At 41.9% G+C, this 26,256-nt stretch overlaps 1 protein-coding gene across 1 annotated transcript; it reads left to right on the forward strand.

Annotated features, from left to right (window-relative positions):
* Positions 1–4,012: 4,012 nt before the first annotated feature.
* On the forward strand, positions 4,013–23,501 carry LOC119878343 (ral guanine nucleotide dissociation stimulator-like). The gene is made up of 5 exons (XM_038588962.1): positions 4,013–4,076; positions 18,400–18,422; positions 21,674–21,867; positions 22,457–22,516; positions 23,423–23,501. The coding sequence occupies exons 2-5, from the start codon at positions 18,420–18,422 to the stop codon at positions 23,499–23,501; spliced, it is 336 nt and encodes a 111-aa protein (XP_038444890.1). The 5' UTR covers positions 4,013–4,076; positions 18,400–18,419.
* The last annotated feature ends 2,755 nt before the right edge of the window (positions 23,502–26,256 follow it).

Genomic DNA, 26,256 nt, shown 5'->3' on the forward strand with positions numbered 1-26,256 from the left:
TCTATTATTTTGGAATGTGAATTGAATGTGGTTATATTTAGTTCTTTATATTTAAGTGTACAAGACTTCAGAAATACAGGAGTGTACTTAGTACCTTAAAGTAAGTTCATACAAATTTAGGGACAAAAAACAAAAACATGTTCTTACGCGAGCTGTCATTTCAGGTGTTCATGAAGTCAAACATATATATTTGAAATGATCTAACTTCTGTCTAATGACAGTCATGCAGACAAAATTTACTGGTTCATCCAAACTATAGTGCAAGTATATGAATTTATTTGTAATAAATTATCATTTTGCATATATCAGTCAAAGCACAAGGCCTAAACACTTGCAACCAAAATGAATTATTAATTTAATTGTCACAAAACATGAGACACCTAGGTCTGGGAAATGAACAAGGGGTAGTGGAAGGGGAGATGGGTGGGGGGTTGGGGTGACTGGGTGATGGGCACTGAGGGGGGCACTTGGCGGGATGAGCACTGGGTGTTATGCTATATGTTGGCAAATTGAACTCCAATAAAAAAATTAATTGTCACAGCCTATTTGGCTAAGTTCTATACTATTTGTTATAATATGCAATGCATAAGGGGGAGAATCAGATTGAAAATCTAAAAAAGTAAACCGATTATTTTGTCCTGGAGAAATTAAAATACAGCAAGGTGACAAAATTAGAGCCAAGGCATTAATGTTTTAAATAGGTAAAAAAAAAAAAAAAAAACAATGTTACCTTAATTTAAAGAACAGTTGTGCCCAAAGGGAAGGTTCAACCTGCTGATAAAGAGTTCCTTTGTTTCCAGATACCATGAAAAGGTCTCAATTCCCTCTCCGAGGTAGGAAGGAAGTGGAATGGGAGCCCTTTGGCGCTGGCTTTGCTACTTGACTGTGACTCTCCCCAGCTAAGCAGGTCTACTGGGAGAGGACCTGCTGCGGGGCTCTGGGCCTTCTGACTTGGTATTTTGTGCAGAGAGAGGGAGCGCCCCAGAAACAGGTGTCCTAAACTAGAAGGCTTCTGAAACACAGAGGTCTTTGAAATAACAATTCAATGGAAGATGCTCAGTTGAGAGGAACTCAACAGCCTGGACTACATGGGGGTCAGGACCCAGAAGATGGTGTATTTTCCCTCTTGAGGTTCCTTTCCTGATGTAGAAGCAAAACGGATTAATGCCAGAGAAAAAGCTTAGCACCTCTCAAAGGGTAGAAAGACATGCCATGTTTCTCTTGCCTCAGTGTGGCCTCCCTCTACGTGTCAAGGGAGGAAATGAGCGGACATCAGCAAGTGTCCCTGGAGGATACAGAAAAGGTCATGGGAACCAAACAGTACATGTGGGCTCTTCCCCTCCTGTCATAATACACAAGAGGTGTCTACTGTATTTAAGTCCTTGGAGGATAAAAATATGTATCAGGTAATGAATTATTCATTGTACGAAATGATGTGAAAACTTATTTAACCTTTTTAAATTCCTAAATAAGGGTTCCCTGGGTGGTGCAGCGGTTTGGCGCCTGCCTTTGGCCCAGGGCGCGATCCTGGAGACCTGGGATCGAGTCCACGTCGGGCTCCCGGTGCATGGAGCCTGCTTCTCCCTCTGCCTGTGTCTCTGCCTCTCTCTCTCTCTCTCTCTCTGTATCATAAATAAATAAAAAATATATATACATTAAAAAAATTCCTAAATAAAAAGCAAAATGATACATTTGAGTTCAAAACATATACTAGTTACACAGGAGGGGAAGGATTTTCTTTTCAGTAATCATCTGATCTGTTTTCATTCAAAATTTATTTGGGGAACAAAATATACGAAGTACCTATATGTAAAGATTCTCAAGGGGAGATAATTAGTACAAGAAAGGACAATGGGATTAGAGTCAGAAAAATAACAATTCTAATATTCATTAATTAAAAACACTAAGTTTTTATTAAAAAAAAACACTGAGTAAGTTACTACACATTCCTCAATCTCAGTCCTTAGATCTAAAAACCTGGAATAATGCTGCACTGCTAATAACAACTCAAAGTGATTACTGAGATCATGCATGTGAAAGCAACAAAAACACAGCATTACAAATGTTTTGCTTCCACTCCTTATAGACTCATGAAACAAAAACTTTGACAAGTTCCAAATTAGAATTTAAGTGATAAAGAATTTGTTGAATTTGAGGAATAATGCGTTCAGGATATGTTAAATACATAGAGTTTGGCTCAAATTAAATATAATGCTGCAAAGAGAAGACCAGACATCAAAATATAAGGAGTAGGCATACATAACGCTCAGTACTTTGACAAATAGTCACGCCCAAACTAACGTGCTAAAGAAAAGACTAGGCCTGCGATAGAAGAGTCAAGCTAAACTGCTTGTAAACACAGAAAATATTGGTAAGAGCATTTTACATTTTTTAAAAAGGCAATGAAACATTTGTAAATAAGGAAGAGGTCCTTGGAGGTCCTAAGCTGCAGACTTGTACAACAAACTGCATCATTACTGACAACTTAAAAAAGTACTAAAATCCTAAAGTTTCCAGGAGTGTCTACAGAGTTTCAGGATTACCATCCCAGAGGATCCGGGGGTAAATATCCTCTGTCATTTGAAAGAAAGAGAGAGGAATTTTCACTAGCTCTGAGTTGTACATTTTGCAGATTCAAAAGTTTGGAAGTAGCCATACTCACCTGAGAGCTGACATTGCTCTGTCTCTGCTCAGTCTAATAGAATTCAGTCCATGTGGTGAAGCTAATTATGATACGGTAGCAGGAGAGATGAAAAAAAAAGAAAAAGCCTGGCAGTTGAGGACATAATCACTGTGGTGTTATTTCTCACGACTCGGCAACCATAGTATTACTTGGGGGAAGACACAAGATGTATTTCTTTTTTAGTATCAGCAATGTTTAATTCTACACTGAGAATCTGAAAATACTGTTTAAAGTACAGGAAGAAATACACAAAGTTTACTTTTACATCATTATTTTAACTCAAACACATGTGCAGAGGTCAATCCCCTCCGAATAAACTTTTCTACTGTTTCAACTTTATTTCACAATTTCACAAATTCAAAGTCCTTCAAATTGTTGCAAATATTTTTAGAACAGAATTTTTCAGAATTCAAAGGACATTAAATGTTTGTGGAAGAGTGGTATGAAATGTCCTATTCAAGGACGGAGCACCACAGACGCAAAACCTGATGAACCGGGCAGCTCGGGGGCTCAGTGGTTTAGCGCCACCTTCAGCCCAGGGCCTGATCCTGGAGACCCGGATAGGGTTCCCGCGACCGGCTCCCTGCAGGGAGCCTGCTTCTCCCTCTGCCTGCGTCTCTGCCTCTCTCTCTCTCTCTCTCTGTGTGTCTATCATGAGTAAATAAATAAAATAAAAAACACGATGAACTGACTGTGATAAGCATTCTAGAGGTCACATCATTAAACGAGGCCTAAAATGCAAATATAATTGTGTTTGTTACATTTTTAAAAATGACCGAAAATTACCTTTCTTTGGGGTGCCAACTCCATGATTGCCTAGTAGAGGTGTATGTAAGTGCTGATTCATTACAAAAGCAACCCTAAAGAAAGAAAGAAGCATAATCCTAGAACTAAACATGACTCTCTGCTAAGAACTGTGCATGAAGTATTTTAAAAACAGGCATTTATATGCGGATATGACCCGAAAATGCACATTGCAGGGGTGCTCCTGGCGAACAAGAAGCTTGTCTCTAGATCCAAGGCGCTGTCACACCTAGAAGAGAATGTAATAGTGACAGCAGTCGCTTCAGCCCGCTCAAGGCGGCACTTCCCTACAGTCCTCTAGTTTCCTGTAATCAAAAAACCCCACAGCCCAGGGGAGGAGCGAGGTTAGAGCCCAAAGTGGCCAAGCAAGCAGCGCGCCCCGGGCTCCCGCCCGCCGCCCCGCCCAGGCCAGGCCCCCCGCGGCCGCGCGCTCCGGGCTCCAACGGCCTCAACGGAAGGAGGCGCGGGGGGCAGAGGCGCATCAGTCTGGGGGGGACCCGGGCGGGGGGCGTTGGGGAAGCCGCGGCCTGGACCGGGACCCACCGGCGGCTCCCCCTGGGGCAGGGCTCTGACCCGCACTCGGCCTGCGGTAAGCAGCGCCCCACTGCGCGATGGGGCTGGGGCGGCCCGCGGGGGGGCGCGACCTGAGGCCGGCGGGGTGGTCCGCGGGGGGGCGGGGTCGGCGGGGGAGGCTGGGGGTCGGGCGGGACCTGAGGCCGGGCGGGGCCGCGGGGGGCGGGCAGGGGCCCGGGATGCTGGGGGTGGGGGGGGGGCGTGGGCCAAGGAGCCTGGGGGGTCGGGAGGGACCTGAGGCCGGGCGGGGCCGCGGGGGGCGGGCAAGGGCCCGGGATGCTGGGGGTGGGGGGGGGGGCGTGGGCCAAGGAGCCTGGGGGGTCGGGAGGGACCTGAGGCCGGTGGGGGCCGCGGGGGGCGGACAGGGGCCCGGGATGCTGGCGGTGGGGGGGGGGGCGTGGGCCAAGGGGGTCGGGAGGGACCAGAGGCCGGGCGGGGCCGCGGGGGGCGGGGCGCGGCGGGGGAGGCCCCGGGTCGCCCCAGGGCTGCAGCGGGACTCGGCCAGGCCGGTTCCGGGTGGCCCCACCGCTGCTCCGCGCCCCGCTGTCCAAGGTCCCGAGGTACTGACCCTAAGGAATCTGCCAAGGCCCCTGTTATTACCCGAACCCCTCATGGACTCTATGATTGTGGCCCACAAAATTAAATTCTTTCCATTTTCTAAATTTCTACAAGTTTAGCAGACAATGGCGAGAATTTTTGTAAGACATACGAATTGTAGATTTTAAAAGATTGTGAGTATAACATGGATTATTTATAGGATAAGTTATAATTTGCGTAATTTCCTCTGAATAAGTTCTAAGAAATTAACTTACATAATTTAAAAGACACTGGCTTTAATATTTGTAATATTGAATATAATGGTTTTGAGCTTGTACCTTGTGAAAGATTTAAGAATTAAGCATAAACTCTTATCACTTGATTATTGTTATTTTCAAAGTGCATTGATCAGCGACTGAACCACAAAATATATAGGTTAAAATAACTGGTTTTATTCTCCCTAGGTAACCTTTCTAAACATCATAGTTGATAATGTTTTCTTACTAGCACGGTGTTAGACAAGATAATGATTTGAAGGTCCTTGTAGCTTGAAGAACAGGTAATCTGGTCTGTGTATTCTTACTGTCTATATAGTAAGGAAGAATTATATTTATTTTTTAAGTTATAACTGGTATTAAAATATGTATTTTTTGGACAAACAAATCAAAATAGAATTTTATTTTTTTAAATAATAAATTTATTTTTTATTGGTGTTCAATTTGCCAACATACAGAATAACACCCAGTGCTCATCCCGTCAAGTGCCCCCCTCAGTGCCCATCACCCAGTCACCTCCACCCCCCCTCACCTCCCCTTCCACCACCCCTAGTTCGTTTCCTAGAGTTAGGAGTCTTCCATGTTCTGTCTCCCTTCCTGATATTTCCTACCCATTTCTTCTCCCTTCCCCTCTATTCCCTTTCACTATTATTTATATTCCCCAAATGAATGAAACCATGTAATGTTTGTCCGTCTCTGATTGACTTACTTCACTCAGCATCATCCCTCCAGGTCCATCCACGTCGAAGCAAATGGGTATTTGTCGTTCCTAATGGCTGAGGAATATTCCATTGTATACATAGACCACAGCTTCTTTATCCATTCATCTTTCGATGGACACCGAGGCCCCTTCCACAGTTTGGCTATTGTGGACATTGCTGCTGGAAACATCGGGGTGCAGGTGTCCCGGTGTTTCATTGCATCTGTATCTTTGGGGCAAATCCCCAGCAGTGCAATTGCTGGGTCATAGGGCAGATCTCAAAATAGAATTTTAAGTCTTCCGGTGGAATTTATGTAACATATTCAAATAAAATCACAGGTTCTAGGGAGTGTTTTCATCCCTCTAAACCTCAGTCCCCTAACTCTCTTCCTTCACTTCTGGCTTCTGGTTCTGGAACATATCAAGCTAGCATAATTGGAGGGCGGAGAAAAGAGACACAATACTCTTTTTGTGAATCAGAGGTGGTTCATAAGAAGTATAGCGTCTTTACAACTGCTTATGGGCAGTTGACTATTGAAACGGTTTATAGTAATCTCAATCTTAGTTAAAATTACAAGAGAAAAGTCTCAACACTGAAATGGTTCTCTTCTTTTTATTTAAAGAAAGAACTTTCTTTTCTTTAATATTTATTTATTCAGAGAAAAACAGAGAGAGAGGCGCAGAGACACAACCAGGCGAGGGAGAAGCAGGCTCCATGCAGGGAGCCTGACATGGGACTCGATCCCCGGGTCTCCAGGATCACACACCCCCAGGCTTACACGTGCCACTAAACCACTGCTCCACCAGAGGCTGCCCGTGAATGGTTCTCAAAGCCTTCTCATCCCTTGTATATACAGAGACTAAGAGACTTGTGCACACAGAAATGTCATCTCATAACTTTTCTCAAGTGATGATTTTGCTTCTCATTTTTATCATAAACAACCATTCCCCTTTCCTACTACTGATTAGTTATAAAATACTAATACTAACACCAGGTAGCTCAAATGCTATTATAACTTCTTATCGCCTCCAGGATAAATCCAAAATTAATGCATAGATATCAATCCTTGCTGACAAGGACTGTGAGGAATACCAATAAAATGCAACTTATTCCTACATAAATTCTAAAAAAAAAAAAAAAAAGGAAAAATTGAAAAGATGTTAGTGGATAGCAGGCTAAAGTAGTACTTTTATTAAAGATAAAGATTAAATTGTAAGACATAGGTTACTCAGTATGAGAACCAAATGGTTAACTGATTTAGAGAATCAAGCAGACCGACCAAATGTGATGTGGGATATTTGGGGAGGACATATCCCGTATCTATTCAAAATAAATACATAAGGAAATAAATATGTAAATTAATAAGTAAATCTTTTTTTAAGCCTTAGAACACACACAGATCATGTCTTGTGTTTCTTGACACTCTAAGAAGTCCTTATTTTCACAGGAAATTGCCATGTTATGCATATTTTCAAATTAATGATCAGTTATTATTTCAGTGAAGGTTTAAGTGTTCACTCCCTTCAAAGCATTATATACTAGGCTTTATGGGGAAACCTGGTATAGGTTTGGTATTCTCCTAAAGCATTTTTCCAAAGTTCAGAAACTAGTGGCCAGATGAATGCATAAACAAAAGCAAACAATAACACAAAACCTTTGGGATGACACTAAATAAGAGAAATACTGTTATGGGTGAATGAATGTGCTATGATGGTAGGAGGGAAGAAAAGTTAATTTTCTATCCAGCAACTGATTCTAGTTAAAAGGAAATATTATAAATAAATCAGAATTAATAAAATGCTTGTTTCTGTATTTATCTTGATAAACCTAACATGAAAGATAATATACGCTGTACAGTAACATTATAAAATTACTGAACTATCTCCAGAAATATTCTGATATTTGAACCTTTAGTACTCATTCCATGAAGACTCTTCCTTCTCACATAATGCAGTACTCCTAGTCTTCATTAAATATGGCTAATGCAAGAAGTATTAGGCTCTGAAAATTTCTTCAGAATTACATTTTTGTTAAGAAAAGATTTAAGGATCTTAGCAAAATTAGGTGGGTTTTTTTTGACATTTATAAGAAAATTGGATAGGATAACAAAAGTCTGTTTGGGTTAGTATAGAGAATCTAGTCAGTACTGTTTTACAAAACTCTTTGCTGTGATGGATATGTTGTAAAATTCTCATTGTCCAATGCAGTGGCCATTAGCCCCATGTGAATCTTGAGTCCTTGAAGTGTGGCTGTTGCAACTGAGGAACTAAATTTTTATTTTATTTCAATTAATTTAAATTAAATAACCACATGTGGCTAGTGGCTGCCATATTGTATAACCAGCTCTAGAATGAATATATGAAAATTGGTTGGGGCATTCTTGGTTGATTGATGGGGTAAGGAAACCAGAGCTGACAAACCAAGGTAACCGTGGAGCCTCTGCTAGTCCCTGAAGCCCATGCAGTCCTCATTTTCCTCTTCAGTGCATACAACTAATGTGGCAGGTCTGCCACTTGATGGTAAAGGAGCAAGTGATCCTGACCATAAAATATGATAAATGATGCATCTAAGAGGTGGCAAAGTGCAGCCACCTCCTCCTTCAGGAGAGCTACATCTAATGAATTTCATCATTTCCAAGGTGTGCATGTCTAATAGGAGACAATCAATAATTGCCTGCTGAGTAGATCGTCAAAGTGAATAAGCTATACAATTGGAAAGGAGTAGATAATAGAAAAGATTGCAAATGTGGAATGTATAGTATTTGAGATTTTGATTGCATTTGTTTTGAACTTCTAGATCAAGTTGGGAATAATTGGTATTTTACCAGTATTGAGTCTATGAATCCATAAAAATAGAATATTTCCTATTCTTTTACGTCCAATTTGTTTCATCCAAGTTTTATAATTTTCCCACATATAGGTTTTCATACATATTGGTTTTTAGTTTTGTTACATTGTGGTCTGAAAACATACTTGTATGTTTTTTATTTTCTTAAATTTTTATGCTGTGTTCTGTGTCTCTGAATATGGTATCTTGTAGAGTCCGCCGAGTGAGCTTGCAAAGACTGTGTATTTTTCTCTCATTAGGAGTATTCACCACCCTACTGTCAATGTCGGATCAAGTTGATTCATAGGGTTCTATCTTCTACCGATTTCAGGTTTCAGCTCGCCTACTGATTTTCTGCCTGCTAGGTCAACCAGTTCTTGAAAGAGAGGTGTTGATATTTCTAATCATACATACAGTTTAAACTAATATAGAGAAAATGTTGGGTTAAGTGCTTATTAGAGTGGTTTTAACTATCAACTTTATCATGTAAGGGGGTATCTGCTACAGTTCTCACTTACATTTCTAAAAATTTTATCAGCAGGAAACAGATGTACACTTCAGGAGGTGGCCAAGGAAAATATAATACAAGAACTACTTATACAGGAGTCAATAGAGTTTAGGTAAAACAAGGAATGGTTGGTTTGTACACTGGGCTAGTAATCAGCGGTTAAGTCATCACTACTCCTAGACCTTAAAGGAAAGGGAGAAGGCAATTATATGAGCTCATAAAAAATACCTTTTTGCAGAGGGTCACCTGAAGAGACTGTGGCCTTTGGTTTGGGGACAGATGATGTCTACTCTCCAAGGAAGAACCAGGGAGTAGATATCCTTGACTTTACTTTTTGCCACCCTCCAAAACTCTTCCTGGTTCCTCCCACGGGCCTGATCCAATCTGAAGCCAGAGAAGGAAGTGCACAGATGTAGTCCATACAGTACAGCCTCCTTGGGCATAGTTTGAGAAAGAGAGCGGAGTGTGGATATGCAAGAAAAAATGGAAAATTTCCTGCATTCCACTCCTCTTTATTCTTGGCATCTTTTCTTTTCCAGATGAAAAAAAGGTGTCTCTAATACAAGGGATACACGAATCCCATCACCTACCATAACCTTATGACTTGATGTCAGTTTAGTCATATTCCCAAATAAAATCTATAATGTTGGCAAACCTCAGTATGCCGCTTTATGTAAGATAATCTAGGGGAAAAAATGAGGGAAGAAATTCTCAATTAACATAAAATATAGCTGCCATAGTCCCGTAACTTGTGTAACCTCTCATATGACCTTAAATGACAATTTATATTCTTTTAGCTACATCCATTCAATGTGTATTCTAAGCCTTGTCAGTGACTGGGCTATAGTATTCTTTATCTGGTGATATGATCTTGTGGTATAAGCCTTTGATTGCTTCTGCCTTGATTGATTGCTTCATTATTCTGTTACCTGACCTTTTATAGAAGTGAGGCAATCCAGAGAAACCTCTAGTTCTAGAAATTGTTCTTGCCTCCATTGTGCGGCAGCAATCTGATTTCCTATTGTTAAATAACATCAATCACCTCAACTATGTTGTAGTCCCTTTCTCTGCCAGTAAGTTTAAGAGCTTGAGGAGTTTATGATGGCCCGAGGGCATACTTACTTTCCAATTTAACAGAGATTGTGTTGTCTAGGGGAAGCATTTCTTCTGTGTAAACTAGGGCACTTCTACCTATTTGCTGAAAGAAGCTACTCTCACTGCCTTCCTTAGTTTCTGGATTTGTGCATTTTGACAGCAGGAGAGATGGCATGTGTTGGATAATGGTGTAAGGTCTGTAACATCTGGTGGGACACCATCCCAAATCCACAAGATTGTGTCTCTTGAAAGATGCTACAGCAGTCTTTAGCAGATTATTCCATTCTATCAGATCTGCTACTTGTAGATGTTGAGACCAGTGGATTTTGGGGTGAGCCCATGGACACATTTCTTTTGTTGCAAACTACTTACCTTTGTCTGAGGTAAGATTATGTCAGAATCCAAAGAAAATAAGGATTTTGTAAGCCTACGAGTCATGATGCTGACAGAATTGTGACCAGAGAAGAAAGATTCCATATATGTCTCTTCCTGCAAGAAAACATATTTTCCCATAGTGCTAAAAGTAGTCAAGTAGAACCAGTGCCATACCAGTTAGGCAGAAGGTGCCATATGAATGGCTTTGTGTTGTCTTCTGCTATCAGACACTGGTTGGCCATAACCGTATCAACTGTAAAGAGAATTTCTTTTTCTTTCTTTCTTTCTTTTTCTTTCTTTCTTTCTTTGTTTGTGTTTGTTGTGTGTGAAGAGAATTTCATGTTGTCAAACCTGGCCCCTTGTGTTATCCTGGCCTACTAGTATCTTTCCCATTCAGCAAACACTTGGATTAATGAAAATGAAGACTAATAGCTATAGAATAGGTAATTTTGTGCGTCTGATTATTGAGGTCCCTCTAAAGTGTCAGCCTTCTCTGGAAGACTAAATGGGACATGAATATCCATATTTTATGCTCTTTGAAGGGGACCACTCCTATACTTCATCAGAACTTCTTGTCATCAACTTTTCAATTGGGTTAAGTCCCTTACCAGTGGCCCAACTTGTCAGCTACTGCTCGAAGATTAGTGTAGATCACAACCTCAAGCTCTCTCTCCCTTTATGCTGGGCAGGGGGTAAGGGGGTGGGTAAAATGGGTATATTTTCACAAACTTGGTGAATCATAGGTGTGATGATAGATCAAATGCTGGGAGTTTATCGTTTTGTATCTTAGGAACAATTTATATTAAGTATTAGGCTATGTAAGGGGCTTCTTTAAAATGACCATTGTTATGGTACCTGGGTGACTCAGCTGATTAAACATCTGACTTCTGCTCAGGTCATGATCTCAGGGTCCTGGGATAGAGCCCTGTGCCAGGCCACACTCAGTGGGGAGTCTCCTTCTCCCTCTCCTCTCTCTCTGCCCCTCCCCCTGCTCATGCTCTGTCTCTCAAATAAGTAAAATCCTAAAATAAAATAAATAAAATGACCATTTTTCTACTTGCAATGTGCCTTTACAGAGGGCTTCCCAAAGCAGCTGACAGCCTAAATTGTTGCTTTTGCTTCCAAAGTTTTTGTTGTGTTTTGTTTGTTTTTGCAGTGTAGGCAGAGGTTGGAGATGGGATTTCCTACTTAAAGCTCAAACTAAGGCTATTAGGCAAGATGAGGGTCTTTTAAATACTTTTAATGAGGAAGCTCATTCTTAATGTAGAAGGAAGTAATTTCATATTTCAGCATTATTTATTACCTCAGCGAACACTTTAAACGCTGGGCCAATTGTTTCCAGGAAACATTTATGACTCAACATGTGCCAAACAACCTCTTACTGTATGTAAGAATAGCCCTAGCTTAATAGATGTGTGCAATTTTTGAAGGACGATTAATGAAAACAAAGTCAAACATTTTATACTAATATAGGAATTTGCTTTTTCCTAAAAAGAAACCAAAGACTTTGCTACTTGTCTTTGCTCAGCTACTAAATGTTTTCCTTATCTGTAAGTTGTACTGAAGCTCCTGGAAAGAACTTTCCAGCTGGGGAAAAAAAAAACATAATTCTTTATGGGTGATCTACCTGTTTTTCATCTTATGTACAGTGAGAAGCTTTCCTTCCTTCAGGAACTCCACCCAACACTAATCCTTCCTTTTTCATGCCACCAGCATCTACTGACTTTACTTTGTTCCTGTCACTGTCAGAGCAAGTTGTGTCTCTCTTCACTGAAGCCACATTTCTGATTAATATGGGCTGAAATCATCTTATGTGGCAAGGGACTGATTGAGAAAATGCAGATAATTCTAAAGAAAGGATGTAAAAGCTCTTCTAATCTAATGAATCGTTACTAATCTTCACTGATGACAAGGGCATGTACATCATGGAACTTAATTTTTTATTGAAATGGGCTATTTTGGAACATTCTTCCAGGATCTCTTTTTCTCATTTGATAATAATATGAACATCCTCCATATCATTAAATACTTTTGTATAGGAAATCTTTAACTATTGAATGCTTTCATTAAATATAATATAGTTTATAGTATTTACTGCGTGTGCATATGCGTTATATTCAGAGGGAATATATATTTCTTTTCACCTACATCTACAGACACATATGATTTTAATCAGCTATGTTGGTAAAACTTTGGACATATCGTATTTATAGTTCCTGAGAAAATATTTTTTAAAAAAAGAATTCTTGAGTTAAAGGTTATAAGCTGTGTTTCATTTTCTTGTATAGAGCATTATAGGAAGGTGTGATACGGGCACCTGCTATAGTACTTATGTGCATTGGCATATAATATTCATTCATTCATTCATTCATTCATTCATTTTTGTTTCTAAGTTAAGGAGGTATAATTGAAAAATAAAAATCATTTAGATTTGTGATGTACAATGTGGTATTTGGGGTTTTTGTTGTATTTTTTTTTAAGATTTATTCATTCATGAAAGACACAGAGAGAGAGAGAGAGAGGCAGAGACCCAGGCAGAGGGAGAAGCAGGCTCTTCCAGGAGCCCGATACAGGATTCGATCTTGGGATCCCCGGGTCATGACCTGAGCCGAAGGCAGCTGCCCACCCAGGGGTCCCTACAATGTGGTATTTTGATATATGTGTCTCCCATCCAAGTACTATAACCAGGCCTGAACCTGTTTAGCTTCCGAGATCAGACAAGATTGGGCGTGTTCAGGGACTTGATATATTTTGTATCAAGTGTGTATTTTGTAATGGTTGTCACAGTGAGCTAATTAACATATCTATCACCTCACGTAGTTCTGCTTTTGTTTTGTTTTTTCCCTTATGGTGAGAACACTGGATCTACTCTCTTAACAAATTTCAATTATACAAAATAGTATTTTTTAAAGTTTTTATTTCAATTCTAGTTAGTAAACTAGAGGTTTTTCATTTTTAAATACCACAATCTCTTCTACATATCTCTCAGATGGGAAAAACCTCTATTTTAATTCCTCTGTTCATCAGTCTTTCCATAGAACTAGGTTGTCTGAAAGTTTTCTTCTACCTTTTTCAATTTGTTCACTAATGAATGAATAGTACCAGGCACTGGGACTTAAAGCTAGCAGTGTTCTCTTCAGCCTGTTGCTCCTCTGGTACTTACATTGGCTTCTCTTGATCTCCCACACTGAATTCTTTCTGGTTATAAAACCTAGTGTCACGGGATGCCTGGGTGGCTCAGTGATTGAGCCTCATCTGCCTTTGGCCCAAGGTGTGATCCTCAGGTCCTAGGATCAAGTCCAGCATCAGCTCCCAGTGGGGAACCCGCTTCTCTCTCTGCCGCTATCTGTGTGTCTCTCACAATAGATAAATAAAATCTAATTTAAAAAACAAACAAACAAACAAAAAAAACAGTACCAGCACCGATTTGAGGTAAAATGCATTGGTGAGTCTTCATAGACTAAAGGGGAAAGAGCAATTTGCATTAATAAAAATAACATTATTGCGTATAATAGATAGGTCCAGAAATCCCAACAGTTTAGCAAAATATAGTTGTTTTTCTGTCATGTAAATTGTGCAACATATGTTCCTTATCAGTCAGGGGCTCTCCTCCAAGTGGTGATTCACACCCCCATGTTCTGTCTTCGTATTTTGGCTCTACTGTTTTCTTTACTTTTCTTTCTTTTTTTTGGCATGGGAGGATAGAGGGAAAGAGAGAATCTTAAGCAGGTTCCATACCCTGCATGGACCCTGATGCAGGGCTTGATCTTACAACCCTGAGATCTGAGCTGAAATCCACACTTAACAGACTGAGCCACCCAAGTGCCCCAGCCCTGCTGTTTTCAATGTAGCTTCCAGAATTGCTGTATTGAGGGAAAAGAACATGGAGGATCACTAGGCCTGGGTTTGGATCATATCGTGTCTATTCTCAGTTACAAGACACATTTTGCAGAGGAGGCTGGGGAATGCTGTATGGGCTATGTGTCCAGGTAGGAGAGAAAATGGACTCAAGAGTTAGACTCTCTGCCATAACATGTGAACAGGTAGTGGTAATTTACTATTATAATAGGATAATGGAGTAAAGTAAACAAGCTCAGTGTGTTAAGCATCCAGCTCTTGATTTCTGCTCATGATCTCTGGGTCCTGGGATTGAGCTGCGGAACAGGCTCTGTGCTCAGCAAGGATTCCACATGGGATCCTCCCTCCCTCTCCCTCTGTTCACCAACTCCCATCGCTCATGCTCTCTCTCTCTCTGAAATAATAATAAATAAATCAGATATATAAACCATAAAATAAACAAATTTTTTCTCACTCATTTTTTTCTAGCTATAGATTGTCTAATCTCTCTTTTTTCAAATAATGCTCATTGTAAAGGAGACATTTCTGCAATTGAAAAAACATGTTCATAATACAATGTACATAACCAATAATGAAATTAATATGTAGTATTCCATTGATAGATTGGTCAGTTTGTTTTTAGGTAGTTATCCTCCTTATCAATAGAAATTCTAAGATAAAAGTCAATCTCCTTAAAATTTTTGCGGTATGAACTATGATAAAAAATGAAATATATAGGGATCCCTGGGTGGGGCAGAGGTTTGGCGCCTGCCTTTGGCCCAGGGCGCGATCCTGGAGACCCGGGATCGAATCCCACATCGGGCTCCCAGTGCATGGAGCCTGCTCTCCCTCTGCCTATGTCTCTGCCTCTCTCTCTCTCTGTGACTATAATTAAAAAAAAATTAAAAGTGAAATACATATATATACACACACATGCACATATATGTAAAGATTCTGCTTTTATATTTCTACAAGCTTTACAATGTCATTTTGAGTGAACTTAATCATTATTTTTTAATGATTTCACCATATAATTAGGAAAAAAAAATGACTTACAGCACAGTATTACTTTTGCAGTTCAAACCAGCTTTGGAATCGGACATTTCCATTCATATTCAAATTAATAATCATGAAATCATAATGTAGATTTTGTTGCCTTTTGTGTTACATTTGCCTGTTAGAGCAGAAAAGTTAAATATTTTACTGATGCTTCCTTTTTTTTTTAAAGTTTGGCTTTGGGGACATGATATTGTGTGGATGTAGGTGGTCTCTCCTTTTTTTTTTTTTTTTTTAAGCTGCATAGAGGAGAGAAATGAACAGGTTAGAAAAGAAATAGGAGGGATCCCTGGGTGGCGCAGCGGTTTGGCGCCTGCCTTTGGCCCAGGGCGCGATCCTGGAGACCCGGGATCGAATCCCACGTCGGGCTCCCGGTGCATGGAGCCTGCTTCTCCCTCTGCCTGTGTCTCTGCCTCTCTCTCTCTCTCTGTGACTATCACAAATAAAAAAAAAAAAAAATTTAAAAAAAATAAAAAAAAAAAAAAAAAAAAAAAAGAAAAGAAATAGGAGTTGCTTTTTAAACAAATTACAGACCAGAGATAAATCACATACCCAATCCCTTAATCTGTCTCATTTCTTATTTATATTAATTGAAGAAAAAATACTGGCTTTGTAGCAAGATGCATTCTTCCAAGTAACACTCAGAAAAAGAAATAGGCTAGTTTCACATTGTAATTACTTAGCATTCTTTTTCATTTTTGCTTGAACAAGGTGGAAAACGTCAGTAGGTCTGCTCATGCAAAAGAAAAGAAGTATAAAATATCAAACATGCATTCATTAGAGATTATTATAGAAAAAAGTATTTAACTTTAGGGAGGAAACACTTAACCTGATACACATTAAGTTCTCCTCTCTTCTCCTCTAAGAAAATGAGAATAATTAAGGAGAATGATTATAGGTGCTGCTAATTGGTTCCAAGTTTAAGGATACCATTTATGACACTTTTGTTTTTATTGATGATAATTCTATAACATAATCATACTTACTCTTATCACCATTGACAAAACTATCGTCTTGAGAGAATGCTAAGCAAAGCAAATGGCTGTACCTTTGAATATATTACAAAAAACAAGTACTTTTGTGTGCCTTAGTTGATCTTCATGCCATTAGATGTAGCTGAGTGCCATGTTTTTCCACTTGGAATAAATGTTAACCCTGACTGCTTCCTAGACTTGGTAGCATTTGGACTCTGGTGCATTTTTCTGCAATGCGATATACACTTGCTGGAGTGTATAGAGGGAATTTATTTTTTTTATTTTTTTAAAGACTTCGTTTATTTATTCATGAGACACAGAGAGAGAGGCAGAGACACAGCAGAGGAAGAAGCAGGCTCCCTATGGGGAGGCCCATCCAGAACTCAATCCCAGGCCCTGGGATCACAGGATCACGACCCGAGCCAAAAGCAGATGGTCATCCATGAGCCACTCAGGTGCTCCTATAGAGGGACTCTAAAAGAAATGTAAATGGTCTGTATGTTGGTAAATTGAACACCAATAAAAAATAAATTTATTATAAAAAAGGGCACACAGCAAGTGAATAAAGATTTGTTCAAGAAAATCTATTTAAAAAAAAGAAATGTAAATGGTGAGTTGATTTCTTAATTTCTAAGAATTCTTGACCTCAAATTCTTTAATCACTTTTTATTTTCTGAAGGACTTTTAAAATTTAAGAAAATTTTTGAACAGCTCTTCTTTTAATGTTATTTTTCCCTTGAACTCTTCGCTCTTTTAAAAGAACATGTACATATGCATGTGTGTATACATGTATTAATTCATATCACGTTAGTTTTCAAAAGTTTTTCTTCTCTCTTTCCATAACTGCCATCATTTTTATGAGAAAAAAAGCAACTTTAAATGGTGTGTTCCTACTCTCTAGTCAGTTACCTTGCCCAAGTCCTGAAACCTTAACTGAGGGATCCCTGGGTGGCTCAGCGGTTGGGCGGCTGCCTTTGGACCAGGGGGTGATTCTGGGGTCCTGGGATTGAGTCCCGGGATCAAGTTCCGGGTTGGGCTCCCTGAGGGAGCCTGCTTCTCTCTCTGCCTGTGTCTCTGCTCTCTCTCTCTCTCTCTCTCTCTGTCTCTCATGAATAAATAAAATTCTTAAAAAAAAAAAGAAACCTTAACTGATTGTTGAATTGAATAATGGCAACTTGCTGGCAGCATGGCAACTGACTGTGCTTAACCCAGAAACAAATTCCAAAGAACAGAAAAACAAAAAACAAAAAAAACAAAAAACAAGGAATTTGGATATATGTGGTGATACAGAGAATGAATAATGTACTGCATGCACACACACACACACCACCACACACACACACATAAACAAACGCACAAAAAAAAAAACTTTCTTGAGAATTTTATGCCACTTCTCCAAAACAGAGATGATGGGCATATGAGGTATAATGCAACAGCTGATGACAAGAATGATATTTAAATATATACATTTTATTACTAAAACAGTAAATTATTAAAGAAATGAAAATTGAAACAACACTAATAACACTAATTATTTTGTCTATCATATGGGGGGGAAGATACTACACAATGCTGGCAAGAGTATGGAGAAAGTAGTGCTCTGATTTTCTGCAATAATGAGTGCTAATTGGTAAAACTTTTTGAAAATTAATTTGAAAATACATCTTGAAGTTCAAATATTGCATAACCTTTGACTCAGCGATACTATGTTTATAAATGTACCATGTGTGTACTAACACGAGTCATACAAAAATGTATGCACAGAAATATTTGCTGAGTGAGTGTTGAGCTTTAGCTCTAGAATCAGACAGACCTGAGTTGCAATTACCACTTCATTACTTTCTTTTTTAAATATATATATATTTTAATGGAGTTTGATTTGCCAACATATAGTATGACACCAGGTGCCTCCCATCAAGTGCCCCCCTCAGTGCCCATCACCCCATCCCCCTACCCACCTCCCCTTCCACTTTCCCTTGTTCCTTTCCAGAGTTAGGAGTCTCTCATGTTCTGTCTCCCTCTCTGATATTTCCCACTCATTTTCTCTCCTTTCCCCTTTATTCCCTTTCACCATTTTTTTATATTCCCCAAATGAATGAGACCATATGATGTTTGTCCTTCACTGACTTATTTCACTCAGCATAATACCCTCCAGGTCCATCCACGTCGAAGCAAATGGTGAGTGTTTGTCGTTTCTAATGGCATTACTTTCTAGATATGTGAGCTTAGGCAAGTTACATAGCATGTCTAGATTTCACTGTCCTTTGAGAATTAAATGAAATGATGTCTATAAAGTGTGTAAGAAAGTGTTTGGCACCTCATAAGTACTTGAGAGATGTTTATTAGTCTTTGTAATGAAGATAATATTGTTATAAATATTATGCAGCATCATTTATAATAGTTAAGGTCTCAAAACAAGCCCCTTATTCAACTGGGATATCGGTTAAATAAACTTAGGTTCATTGAATAGAATACAACAGAGTCACTCAAAAGAAGAAGATCAATCTATGTGGAAGTAGAGGCAAGAAATACTTTGAAAAACATAAAGTTTTAGTATTAATAGTATTGTTCCATGTGTGTGAAAAGACACTAATATTTTGACTAGTCTGTATCAACAGAAAGAGGGAAAAGAATATGAACCAACATATTAATAGTGGTTATCTCTGGGAAGTGGAATAATGAGCCATTTTTATTTTTCTCTATTATATTTTTGAGATATTTAATTTTTTTTATTTAATGTTTTTTAAGGTCATTCTTTATTGTCTGCCAAAGTCAAAAAAATTATCTGAATAAATTAATCCTGCTTTCTGGCATTAAGGATATAGACTGGAATATGCCATTTAAAAAAAAAAAAAAAGGGGATCCCTGGGTGGCGCAGCGGTTTGGCGCCTGCCTTTGGCCCAGGGCGCGATCCTGGAGTCCCGGGATCGAATCCCACATCAGGCTCCCAGTGCATGGAGCCTGCTTCTCCCTCTGCCTGTGTCTCTGCCTCTCTCTCTCTCACTGTGTGCTTATCATAAAATAAAATAAATAAAATTAAAAAAAAAAAGTTTAAAAAAAAAAAAAAAAAGAATATGTCATCTATCTCTATGTATGGAGATATAGATATGTAGATATAGATATAGCTGCATACCATATCTATCTATAGATAGAGATAGATGACATATACTGGTCTATAGATAGATATAGTATATGAATGTATCTTTATATCTCCATACATAGAGATAGATGACATTCTGGTCTCTTCTAAAAAAAAAATTAATGGTATTAATATCATATAAACACATATAAAATATTAATGGTAAGTAGGTATCATGTAGCCTGATATGTTCTTTATTTGAAAGTTAGAGAGAATTATGGAAATTCATTAACACTTTTTGTGGTATCAGTACTTAAAAAAGAAACCCTAGAAATGGAAGGAACCTCAATACTTCTCTGAGTCCAGCATCTCACCAAGAGCACAAATTCACTGAAAGCCAACTCCACTAACTTCATCTGATTTGGGGGATAATAAACTACTAACTCCAAAAATAAAATATTGCTGTTAGAATGTTATTTCTTAGATTGATTAGAATGTGCTTTCTCATAAAATCCCTGCCATCATTTCTATTTTTGTTTCATAAACTGAATGAGGCTCTTTATAAATTTTCTTTAGATGGTAGCTTTTTAAATAGTTTCAGGTTGGATACACATAATTTTTTCATTTAAAAATTTCCCCAATTCTTATTACTTTTCTGTGTATCAGAGGATTTCCAGGCTCATTACCTTCTTGGTGCTCATATCTGAACGTCCTCAGAACCACTTCTCCTTTAGAGTCTGACTCATGCCATTCCAAAGTCAGGATAACCTTTCAAAGGGAATAGTCAGCTGGGTGATCCAGCTGTTTATTAGTCCTAGCAATATCAGGCTTGATGTTCTCTATAAGTATCAAGGCAGACAAAAGTTTCTTTACTATTTTCTAGTTTCAAGCCTATTTTATTATTTTGGAATTTGTATTTTTATGAAATATAATAATTTACAAATTATTTTAACAAGCTTTATATATCCTTTATAAATTTTGCAAATTTTTAAGGTAATCTGGATCCAAATATTCGCCCTCTTAAGTAATGTGGGAAGCTCATTTCAGTACAATTAATGTGTTAGGAACTATGAAATAGCAACACATTGAAAGAGTCAAGAACAGACCACATTCCTTTCATTTTAACATCATCATGAAGAGTAAATTAAGGGTTGACTGGATTTTTAAAATTATTATTAACATACATTCACACATATGCATGCACACACACACACCACACTGAAATGTACTTTGGAGCAAAAAGGGACATTAGTGTAGTGATGACTTGTAGGGCAATGACCAGAACATTAGCCTTATATGGGATCCTAAGTTCTCTTAATAAATAATCAAGCCTAGAATATTGTTGTGAAGTTCCACTTATGAGGCACATAGTGTTCAAATTCAACTTGACATTTGATATTCTATGTCACCACTATGAAAGTTCTTGTATTTTTTGAAAATGCTTCGACGGGGAGTCAATTTACAATTGAGATGAAGGATTATCAATGTTGCTTGCTTTTATAAAGATGTAGTGGGAGGAGACATGTAAAATATCAAAACATTTAGTTGGATGTGAGAAGAACTTACCTTGGTGTATTTTCAAAAGTTCTCTTTTATTTTGTACAGCTTTGTCTGCCCTATATCCAAGCTCATCCCTTCTCTAATAATTTTACTTTAAAAAATATGGCAGATAGGATGCCTGGGTGGCTGAGCAGTTGAGCCACTGCCTTTGGCTCAGGTCGTGATCCCTGGGTCCCGGGATGAGTCCCACATCGGGCTCCCTGTGTGGAGCCTGCTTCTCCCTCTCCCTGTGTCTTTGCCTCTCTCTGTGTGTGTCTCTCATGAATAAATAAATAAAACATTTTTAAAAATATGACAGAGAAGTTTTAAGATTTGGGGATTGACATGGGGTGAAGCCATTAATGCAGGGAGGTGCTGCCAAAACTCAGCTGACAAGCGGCCCTGGGACACTAATCTTTCCCACTAGGTCCTTGTATTGATCCAAATTTTTTTGAAAATTTATCCTCTAAGATTATTTCTTTATTGGATAGTTTGTCTGTTTAAGAGACAGGCAGAGAAGCAGGGAGCAGAAGAGGGAGACACAGGCTCCTCAAGCACACTCTGCCCCAAGCGCAGAGCTGCCAGGGGCGGGATCTCAGGATGCTGAGACCATGACCTGAGCCACAACCCAGAGTCAGATGCCTAGTGACTGAGCCGCAGGCATCAAGCCCCGTGTTCCTGCTGTGGGCACTCCTGCCCCCCCCCCCCGCCCCCCGTAGCCACTGAGAGCTCGGGCTTTGGTCTGCGCTCCAACTGCCAGGTGGTCTGGAGGCTACAGTGCAGGCTGCACGTCCCCTCTGTCCCACCTCAGGCTGAAAGGGCCTCAGCCCTGAGAAGGAATCGGATCTTCCCGACCACCCCTAGCCGGAGGGAGCTGCTGGAGCAGCAGGTAGAAGAACTGGTGCCCGCCTTGCTGTGCTTGGACGACCTTTCCATTGTTCAATTTATGGAAACGTATCCTGAATTTGGCACCACCGAAGAGATCCTGGACCTGCTGTTTGCAAAGTGAGCACCCTGACCCTCCACAGCCCAGGGGGATGGGCCACCTACTGGTTGGGAGTCTTGGGAATGTTCCTGAACTTCCCGGCCCCTGGGGCTGCTCCTCCGACTGGAGCAGAGTCACACGGGGCCTAGTGGGGTCCGTAGGGCAGTCCCCGGGGCCTGGCCTGTGGCAGGTCGGCTAGAGGGGCTGTGATTGTGCTCAGCAGTCATCGTTCTCTCCCCATGAAAGCCTGTGCCGCGTCCCCACCGTCACCAGGGTTTGAGCTGGCCTGTTTTCCCATGGAAAGGGAGGTTTGAGAGTCCATCTGGGGTCTGTGTCCTGGGGCAACCGGAGTAGGGGACCGGGGACACCGGGGCACCCTGGCCCACTCGGATGTCGGCCATGGGCCTGGCCGGAGCCCTTTCATTCCTCAAGCATTCAGGAGGACCCAGCAGGTGCAGGCGCTTCTCCAGGGGCTGCCTGTGGCCCCACGCACAGAGCGGATGGCCCCCCAGGGCTCCAGGCTAGTCAAGGGTCAGAGGGTGACAGCAGCTATGAGGAGAGGTCGGGTCCACAGGAACTTTCATGTGATGCCCCCCTGCCCTCCTCTAGATATGGATGCAACAAATATCTGAATGATGACATCGTGGGATCCGTGGAGCAGTGCAAAGTGTGAGTGAGCTCTGGCTCATGCAGGAGGGCCTTCCTCTCCAAGAGGGCAGCGAGGGGGCTGTGGCCTGGAGGGGCTGCTGGACCCTCACCCCACACATCTGCAATTCCTGTGACAGGGTAAAGGTCTAATGGGTCCTTTGAGAAAAGAGGAAAAGAGAGCTGTGGATGGGGTGCGGGCTTTGTGGGAGAGCACTGGGAGCCCTAATGAAGTCCTTCTCCATGCCTGCCCCTTTCAAAGCCCTCTGTCTACCCCCTCCTGGGACCCAGAGCAGAGGGTGTGGGGAGCATCGCACTCACCAAGCTGGTGGCACCTGGACCCAGGTGCACAGCAGGTGCTCAGGAGAGCCAGTGAGTGCTCACGGACCAGACGGCCCCTGCCCTTTGGGAGATTAGAGTCAGTGGAAGGACAACCCCTGGGGGCCCCTCGTGAGTGAGGCAGCGCTGAGCCACAGGAGGGAAGGCGGCAGTACCGGGCAGCTCCTGGCAAGGCCTGGCAAGACACAGAGCCCAAACCCTCCCCACTCGGACATTCCCAGAGCGACAGTGTGTGCAGTGAGGGCAATGAAGGCCAGACACCCCCCTTCCCCGGATGCCTGCCAGTGGATTCAAGGGGCAAGTGGGCAGGGAGCCAGGCTGAGGAGGGAGTCATGCTTCCCCAGGGAAGACAGTGATGGTCACACCACTAGTCATGGGCTCCCATGCACAGAGGCTTCGTGCCAGCCCCTCCTCAGTGAGCAGGCCTGTGGCAGGCAGGACCACCAGGTGGCAGGTGGACAAGGAGCAGCACTGGCCTCCGACAGCCCTGAGCGGAAGGCCTGGGGCCCCATTCCTGCAGGGCTTCCCCGGGACACCTTGGTGTGAGGGAGCCCTGTCTTCTGATGCCTCTGCCCACCTGTCCCTCCCCAGGGCCATCTCCTGCATCCTGGACATCTGGCTGGACTACATCAGGAGGATTTTCATCAGCCACCAGAATTTCTCTTCCTGAGGAAGCTTCTGGCATTCATGGGGCTCAACATGCCAGGCTCAGACCTGGAAAACGGCCCAGCGTTACCTGGAACGATTCAGCTACCTGGAGCTCGTGGAATTAGACGATGAGGATGAGGAGGACTGGGGGTGGCCAAGCTTGGGACAGGGTGGGCCACACAGACCCAACCTCCATGCAGCTGGGCCGGGAGCAGTGGGTAGGCTCACACCCCATTCCCACGGGCTTCAGTCTGGGGAGACCTCCCAGGGCTCTTGTACTCACACAGTTGAGCAGTGGGAAGAGTGTCCTTGATTTGGGAGGGACGTGGAAAGTCCGTCCTGGTGATGATACTTTGTCTTCTTGGGGCTACAGCTTCGGCCCCGGAGCAACACCCTAACCCACCTCAGGAGCCCACCCCAGCTCCGACTGTGGGGCCTGTGGCACCTTCAGGGCCTGAGGTGACCGAGCCGGTCCCGGCTGCTGGAGGTGAGGGCTTGGCCCAAGCTGAGATGCTGGCTACTGAGTCCAAGTCAATGCACATGGTTTTGGCACCTATGATTCCCCACCCTGATGAGGAGCCACCTGCACCCTTGGCCACCCGGTGGAGGAGTAGGCCCTGGCGCCTGCAGTCAGGGTCCCCAAAGTGCCAGGGCCGCCACCTGCCTCTGGAGCAACTGGCTTCGACCCCTGAACAACCCCCTGAACCACCTCAGGAGCCACCCCAGCTCCTACCGCGGGGCTCGTGATGGCTGCAGCCCAATGGAGGCTTCCCTCCCCGTCATTGTGCTGTTTCCATATTTTGTTTTTCTTTAACCTCTATAATGGCTTATGAATTTTATTTGTAATAAAAGATAAGTTAACGAGAAAATTTACTCTGATGCTTTTAAATTATACATCGTGGTACTTTAGGTCCATTCAGTGTCACAGGCCCCGGAGCCCAGGGCACTGGGGGACACAGCCCAAGATCCGGCGCTCCCCCCAGGACAGGCAGAGGCCAGGAGGGTACAGGAAAGCAAGGACGCTCCTACCACTGGGCGGCCCCGAGCTGGGCGATCGGCGCCCCCCACCCCCAGAGCATCCAGGCCCCTGTGGCCTCTGCTGGGTAGCGGTAGTTACTGCGGGAGCTGACTCCAGGGCTGAACAGCTGGCCGCCACCAGTGTGGCTGTTCCTCCTCGTGTCACCCTGTGCCTGGGACTGGGCAGGGGCCTCACTGGATAAACAGCACCCACTAAGCCAGGCACCTGGCAGGGGGCGGGGCAGCTCCCCCAGCAGCACACACCTGAGAATCAGCACAGCAGGCCCCTACCCCAGAAGACCAGCTGGAAGGACAGGGGAAACCAAGTTATTGACCAAGCAGCACTGGAAACTTCTAGGGGAAGTTGAGGGATTTACAGTATATAGAATCAGAGGATACTCCCCCTTGTTTTTTCTTTTCTGTTTGTTTCTGTTGTTTCCCAACCCCTTTTTTTATTCTTTTTTATTTCTTCTTTTTTTCTCTTTTGCTCCTTTTTCCAGTATAACTTGTTTTTGTCCACTCCACACTGAGCAAAATGACTAGAAGGAACAATTCACCTCAAAAGAAAGAATCAGAAACAGTCCTCTCTCCCACAGAGTTACAAAATCTGGATTACAATTCAATGTCAGAAAGCCAATACAGAAGCACTATTATAAAGCTACTGGTGACTCTAGAAAAAAGCATAAAGGACTCAATAAAATCATGAATGAGAAAAGAGAGATCACCACCAGCACTAAGGAAATACAACGATTTTAAAAACTTATTATGAGCAGCTATACGCCAATAAATTAGGCAATCTAGAAGAAATGGACACATTTCTGGAAAACCACAAACTACCAAAACTGGAACAGAAAGAAATAGAAAACCGGAACAGGCCGATAACCCGGGAGGAAATTGAAACAGTCATCATCAGAAACCTCCCAAGACACAAAAGTCCAGGGCCAGATGGCTTCCCAGGGGAATGCTATCAAACATTGAAAGAAGAAGACCGTACCTATTCTACTAAAGCTGTTCTGAAAGACAGAAAGAGATGGAATACTTCCAAACTCGTTCTATGAGGCCAGCATCACCTTAAGTCCAAAACCGGACAAAGACCCCATCAAAAAGGAGAATTATAGACCAATGTCCCCGATGAACATGGATGCAAACATTCTCAACAAGATACGAGCCAATAGGATCCAACGGTAAATTGAGAAGTTACTCACTGTGACCAGGTGGCCTTTACCCGGGACGCAAGGCTGGTTCAACACTCGGCAAACACTCCGTGTGACTGATCAGATCTGCAAGAGAAAAAACAAGAACCAGATGATCCTCTCAAGAGACGCAGAGAAAGCATTTGACAAAATACGGCATCCACTCCTGATCCAAATGCTTCAGAGTATAGGGATAGAGGGAACGTTCCTCAGCATCTTCAAAGCCATCTACGAAAAGCCCACAGCAAATTATCATTCCAAGGGGCAAACGCTGGGAGCCTTTCCCCGAAGAAGATCAGGAACGAGACAGGGATGTCCACTCTCACCACTGCTATCAACAATAACACTAGACGTCGTAGCTTCAGGAATCAGGCAACAAAAAGAAATAGAAGGCATTCAAATTGGCCTAGAAGAAGTCAAACTCTCCTTCTTTGCAGATGACATGATACCGTACACCTAGAAAACCCAAAAGACTCCACCCCAAGACTGCTAGAACTCATACAGCAAATTCGGCAGTGTGGCAGGGTACAAAATCAATGCCCAGAAATCAGTGGCTTTCTAGACGCT

Source organism: Canis lupus, unplaced genomic scaffold (assembly GCF_011100685.1).
Source record: "Canis lupus familiaris isolate Mischka breed German Shepherd unplaced genomic scaffold, alternate assembly UU_Cfam_GSD_1.0 chrUn_S151H311, whole genome shotgun sequence".
Taxonomy (NCBI): Eukaryota; Metazoa; Chordata; class Mammalia; order Carnivora; family Canidae; genus Canis; species Canis lupus.

Excerpts from the sequence above, each read along its gene's own strand:
- LOC119878343 (XM_038588962.1), top strand. Across the intron at positions 21,868-22,456 it reads CTGGACCTGCTGTTTGCAAA|ATATGGATGCAACAAATATC; the intron begins GTGAGCACCCTG and ends GCCCTCCTCTAG. Across the intron at positions 22,517-23,422 it reads TCCGTGGAGCAGTGCAAAGT|GGCCATCTCCTGCATCCTGG; the intron begins GTGAGTGAGCTC and ends GTCCCTCCCCAG.